Source organism: Gavialis gangeticus, unplaced genomic scaffold (assembly GCF_001723915.1).
Source record: "Gavialis gangeticus isolate Ggan-Ray unplaced genomic scaffold, GavGan_comp1, whole genome shotgun sequence".
Classification (NCBI taxonomy): domain Eukaryota; kingdom Metazoa; phylum Chordata; order Crocodylia; family Gavialidae; genus Gavialis; species Gavialis gangeticus.
In genome coordinates, this window is record NW_017729024.1 from 124,247,483 (window position 1) to 124,253,780 (window position 6,298).

At 43.1% G+C, this 6,298-nt stretch overlaps 1 protein-coding gene across 1 annotated transcript in view; it reads left to right on the forward strand.

Annotated features, from left to right (window-relative positions):
• The window catches only part of LOC109297686 (COBW domain-containing protein 1-like), a 59,947-nt gene that overhangs the window by 40,126 nt on the left and 13,523 nt on the right, over nt 1-6,298 (forward strand). The window contains exon 10 of the mRNA XM_019517660.1: nt 5,625-5,681. Coding sequence (XP_019373205.1) covers nt 5,625-5,681 — 57 coding nt within the window. The remainder of the gene's footprint in view (nt 1-5,624; nt 5,682-6,298) is intronic.

Genomic DNA, 6,298 nt, shown 5'->3' on the forward strand with positions numbered 1-6,298 from the left:
CTTCCGACCCTAGAAACTATGAAACTATGAAACTATACACCCTGCCCTCATTTTGTTTTTCTGGCACCTTACAAGGTAAGCATTGTGGCATTTTTCGGCACTCCAGCCAGATATTTTTGCTTATCCCTGTTGTAGTGGGACGAATTCTAAATCCAGTGTATGCATCCTAAGTGCAAGTTGTAAGAGCAAAAAACATTAAAAATCAGCCCTTCTCTGTGTTCTAGCAGAAGAGATGCCCTCTGCCGGCAGTACTACAGCCTCTTTCTCATTCCACAAATTTATCTACAAAGGAGGAAACATAAATTGGGATATAGTATTATTAGCCCTTGGAATATTGGTATTTTTTCTGTTGCTTCATGTGATGGGTGTATAACTTTTTGTCTTCCTAACTTCTGTCCATTCTGAATTACAAGGGGATCTGAGAGAGGCAGTAAGATTGAGTAGGTCTTGGAAGAACTTAAATGAGAATGTTTGTTTACCTCTGAATAGTGATAAAGAAGGGTCAAAATGATAAAAGGGGGTCGACTCAATCTAATAGGTCCCTTCCAACCCTAGCATCTATGAAACTTTGAAAATTATATAAAATAATGATATAGAGAAGGTGCATCAGGAACTTGTATTTTCCTTTCTCACAACCTAAGAGCAGGAACCAGTCAGTGAAACTAGAAAGAGTGGCAAATTCAGAACTAATAAAAATAAATTCTTCACAAAGAGAAGTGAAATGATTTTCTCCAGGAAGTGGTTGAATGTCTGAGGCCAGGAATTTAATAAAATTCACAAAAAAAGGTTTGAATTTTGGAAGGTATATTAAATGTCACACTTGAGGATTTAAATCAGTGTCTATCTGTAAAGGATTAGGAGGCATTCTCTTGGAAGGCAGATTATTTTACATCTGCTTTCTGCAGGGTTCTTGTTCCTTCTTTTACAATATCTGATGCCAGCTTCTTTTGGACTTGACCCAGAATTGACAACTCTTATGTTGCTAGTTTATATTGTCTTATACATTCGGTCCCATAATTCCACTTTCCAAGAATGGAAATTATTAAAAAATTAGTTTGTTAATGGAGTAAAATGATCTTGCTATCAGTGAACCGGAGAGCATAATTTCCTTATATAGGGAATCTTCTATCCACTGCTAGTCAATGTTATATGAGAGATAGCGGCCTTCAAAATCCGCCTGAATGTTCTTGTGACCCAAATATGAATTTTTGGAGCACTGCTGAGAACAGACAATTCAGACACAGTTGGTTGTGAACTTTAGGAGAGGTATATTTATGCTGTGCATTGTACATTAAAAACCTTTCATCTCAGAAACAACTTTATTAAATGTTTACACTTATCAGCAAGTTTATAAAGTGCTAGCTGAGGCCTGTAGGATATATTTTTTAAATCATATCCTCTTTGGTAAAAAAAAAATTTAAAAGATTCCATATTTTAGGCTATATAGAATAATTGAATAAACAGTTCTGTAAAGCCATCCATTTCTCACAAGTTTTAAAACATGAATAGTACTAAAATTGAGTTTGAGTTTGTATTGCTAAATTCTGAAAAGCTAGGTTTGTGTGTATTACAGCTCGCAATTCTAATATTAAAATTGTCCAACGTTTTCCATTTTAACGTACTGTTTTCAGTGGTCCAAAATTTCAGTGCATACCATAGGACAGTGAGGTGCCATAGCACCCTGGCCTGCCTTGAGATTCTTTCAGGGGTATCATGCAATGTCAGCAGTGTTAGATGTGCAAACAATTTGCAAGGTAAATCCAGGGCTTTCAAACAGGAATCTGTAATATTAAAAACATTCTGACCTGTGGTGGTCTTTCTGAGTTCTTTGCAAGAAAAGAATTTCAATTGTATTTTTCCGTATTCAAAAAAAGAGTAAAAACTAAGAGCTAGCATTTTTCAAGGGGTACCTTGAGTTGATCAGGGAGTGCCTTCAATTTTGAAAAGATTGAGAACCACTGCCAAAGGGCGTATGTGTATGCATGTTGTGCAAGTTTGTAGGAACGTTTCAGGAGAAATGGTTCTGCTATTTATTAAAACAAAGTTACAGGGGAAAAACATTGTTTTGCCTCTATATAATTTTTTAACTGTTTTTGTTCAAAAGCTCTCCTAGAACCTTGTGTTCAAGGATTTCAGAATTGGTAGAAAGATTGCCTTAGTGTTTGAGGTTTCCCTTTCGCTGTCCTTGTCTAAATTTGGGTAGGTTTTTCACCTATTAAAGTGGCATTTCATATTTGCTAGCTAGGAACTTGTGTGTTAATCAGAATCTTCAAAGAGTCTATATTTGCTGAGTGTGCTGTAGGCTACAAGTCAATGAGCTAAGCAGGATTGTAGCAGGAGCCCAGCTAAACCCCGTACTTCCTGGGACAGTGGCTGCTGGCATGGTCTGTGTTTGGCAGATCCCCGGCCGGGCTCACAAGGAAACGGGAATGTTGAACAGGCATGCAGTAGGTATTCCCCAAGCTCTGCACCCATGTTGGGGCATGGATTGGAACCCCAGCCTCACGTGGGCTTGGGGTGCAGCCAAAAGAGAACAGCTGCTGGCGCACAGAACACTGCCTGGAGCCCAGAGGTGGCAGCAGCAAATGATAATGAGCCCCTCAGGAGCTCCTAACACTTGCCAGCAGCAGCCAGGCACTTGGGGATGAACAAAGGGCCAGATTGGCTCACACTGGCCTGGAAACCCCTATGAAAGCATGCACCAACGATAGGACGTGGGGAATGCACAGTCAGATCAGGACTTTCATCGTGTTTGCCCCACGGAGGCAGGGGACCAGGAACCCGGGACTGTGCACATCTGAGCTCTCCAGACTGATGCCAGAGGACTGTGCTGCTGAGAGAAGCCAGGTATCTCTAGAGGCTAGGTCAGGGTTTGCGATGCCTCTGGTCCCACATTACTCCAGGGGTTTGCCTGGGACAGGCAAGCCTGTACAGATTTAGCAGGTACAGGGCCACTCTTGCCAGACTGAGATTGCCTGATGAGAGATGACTGAAGCACCCATAGGGCCAGAGAAGGGCCTGGGGCATGGTCATTTGAGTTGGTATTTAGTTTATTTGCTTCTTTACATGGGCCAAGCCCAGGTGATCCCAGAACTTGCAGCAAACTTCAGCAATCACAGCCAAATGCACCAACTTCAGGTAGCCCAGCTGCTTCCACCTGCACCTGAGCTGGAAGACAGTCACTCAGGCTGGCCAAAAGTGTGTACCTAGCACCAATGGGAACCCTGAGTGGAAAGGGGTGGGGTGTAGGAGAGGAGGAGCCACACAGAAGACCTTGACATCAACCCATGATAACCTTGGCATGTTCTCTCTAAGCCGGTACTACCTACTTAGATCTCTTTTCAACTACATCACGTAATGTCAGGTGAGATTTAAGAGTGAGAGTGCAAAACCTCATTCCAGTGCGGCCATTTGACCTGGGTCCCTTCTACAAAGATTTACCTGCAGTTGCTATTCTAGCTCCCTGTAGGGGTTACCATAGTGTTTGGATACCTGAGACTCTGAGAGTCTAGAAAATGGGCTTGAGGGTTAAGGGACTTGCCTAAAGCCAGGCCAAGTTTTCTGTGAAAGATGATGGCATGGAGAGGAGAGGAAAAAGAATTCTGACCGTTAGACTACGCTTGTCTTGAACCTAGAGTAGAGCCCAACAATCTTGAATTTCAGAATTCTTCAGCTGTGAGGAAAGAGCTGTGAAACCTGCTGGTAAAATGTGTCTTTTGTTTTCATTATACTGTGTGAAGTACATGAACGTGGACAACTTACTACAGCTATCTGCTATTCTGTATGGCTCTGCATTGGGATGCTCAATCTCCAGCTCGCAGGCCAGATCCAGCCTGTGTTCCCATGTTATCCAGGTTGCAAGGTTGCCCACGGGTCCAGAAATTTGGCAGTGGGTAACCAGTCTCAGTGTCACCTTTCCCCTGCTGCCAAGTCTCTGGACCCATGGAGAACACTGGGCCCTGCACACTGGATTCAGTGCCTGAATCCAGCATGCAGGGCTGGGCATAGGCAGCACTAAGGCCCCATGGCCCAAACCTGGTGTGGAGGGTTGGGAGGGGGTGGCATTAGGCCCTTGGAGCCCAATCCCAGCACACAGCAGGGTGGGAGGGGATGGGCTTGATCTGGCCCATAGACGGACCCTGCGCCACTCATCTGGCTCAGGGGGCCAAAAGGTTGAATGCTACTGTTCTGCATGATAGGAGTTTTGAATTTTCAGCTCTGTGGTGTGTTTCTGCTTTAACTGAACTTGATAATCCATATACAAAAAATCAAGTTAACATTAAATTGAGAAATCATACACCTAGAAATCTATTTTGGAACAAACCTCAAGAATCTATCCTCCTATTTTCAGATGAGATCAGATATATCTAGACAATGAATATTCTACCTTGTTTTAAAGCAGGGGCGGGGAATTATTTCAAGCAAAGGGCCGCTTACTGAGTTTTGGCAAGCCATCAAGGGCCGCATGACAGGCAGCCAGGGGCAGATAAATATTAATTTTCTAAATTTCTGAGGGGCCCCGCGGGCCAGACAGAATAGCCTGGCGGGCCACATCTGGCCCATGGGCAGCATTTTGCCCACCCCTGTTTTAAAGCTTCCAGTTACAAGTATTCTGCTCCCACCCCCCACTGAAACTTGTTTTAGTTCTTCACTATCCTTAGGCCCCTTAAAGACGTTCACTTTAAGATGTGATGGGCTGTAATCCTTGATCCGAACAATTGCGTGTCCTGCCATGTTATATGTACATGTCAGGACGCCCGATATTTAGAATCGGGGATTAGATCCCAATCGCACCTTACTTGCTGGTGCAGGGGGAGCCTGGGCTCTGTTTGAAGCAGCAAGATTAAGCCAATCAGCTGACTGCCTTGGGGAGCCTGGCATTGGGCCATGGCAGCCAGGCTCCTTGTGCGCTGGGAGCTATAAAACCATATATGCTGCCCGTTATGAGGTTTTTATAGCTGCCTGCACATGGAAAGCTGGGCATTTGGGCTGGAGCCCAGTGCTGGGTTTCTTATACACTAGGACTTGTCAATTGAACTGTCCAGCTGACGGGTCCCAGCCATATGGGGTGTTGACAGGTCCCAGGCAGCTTGGCATTGGGCTTCAGCAGCCCAATGTCCAGCTAACAGGTCCTGCAAATGTTCAGTTTATGGTGAAATACAAGTGAGCCACAAACTTTGGCTCATTTAATGCATTATCATCCCTTAAATTGAATGGCATGTGTGGCTGGACTATCATTTCAGTTGATTAACTTGCAATTAACCTGTTAATCACATCTTAAATGGAGCGTGTTCAGGGCCTCATAGCTGAAAAGTTGATTCAGCCCCCTTCTCTGTGTCTGTGTGCATGTGTGTATTATGAAGCAGTTTTTAATTTATAATATAACATGCTGTTTTTTCTAAAGGAAAGTATTATTTAGAAACATAATGGTTAAATACGGTTGTGTTATAGCAATAGTATGCTTTAAAAGATAGCTTTATTGAATACTTGTTCTTATGGAGAAGGCATTCAGAGTAACATTGTGTCTGTCAAGCATCACAGCCTGGTATTGTGACTCAACTCTGAATTGTTTACAAATAAAATATTTAAATAAAAATAACCTTTATATGTCTTCTTTCATTCAGAGTTGATCTCTCTGATGTCTTAGATCTACATGCTTTTGACAGCTTATCTGGGATAAGGTATGGTATAATTTTACAGCTTTATTTTATTGATTATTTAAGTAGTAATTGCATGGATATGCATGAAATTAGAAGTAATTCTTCTGATGCATGTTTTAGGTACTCTGTATGTTAATTTAAGGTATGTTCAACTGATATTTGTACAGCAGCAGGGTTGAGGTAGTATTGGAATCTTATCTGGGAAGTGTAACTAGCTCTGGATTGCCTTAGTTTCTAATGTTTTGAAGGGTTTTTCCTTCTTTGTTCTAATATTCTTGAAAAAATAATTTGTGCAGCGTAGTATCCTCGGGGGTTCTTCCTCAGTGTCTGATGCCCCTTGATAGTCAGACTCTTCTTCTGCGCACTCTAGCCTCCCTCATCTCCTGTCTCTTTCATAGTTTCATAGTTTGTAGGGTCGGAAGGGACCTGAGCAGATCATGAAGTCCAACCCCCTGCCATGGCAGGAAAGAGTACTGAGGTCAAATGACCCCAGCAAGGTGATTGTCTAGCCTTGTCTTAAAGACCCCCAAGGTAGGAGCCAGCACCACTTCACTTGGAAGTTGGTTCCAGGTCCTAGCCGCCCTGCCAGTGAAGTAGTGCCTCCTGATATCTAATCTGAATTTACCCTCTGCCAGCTT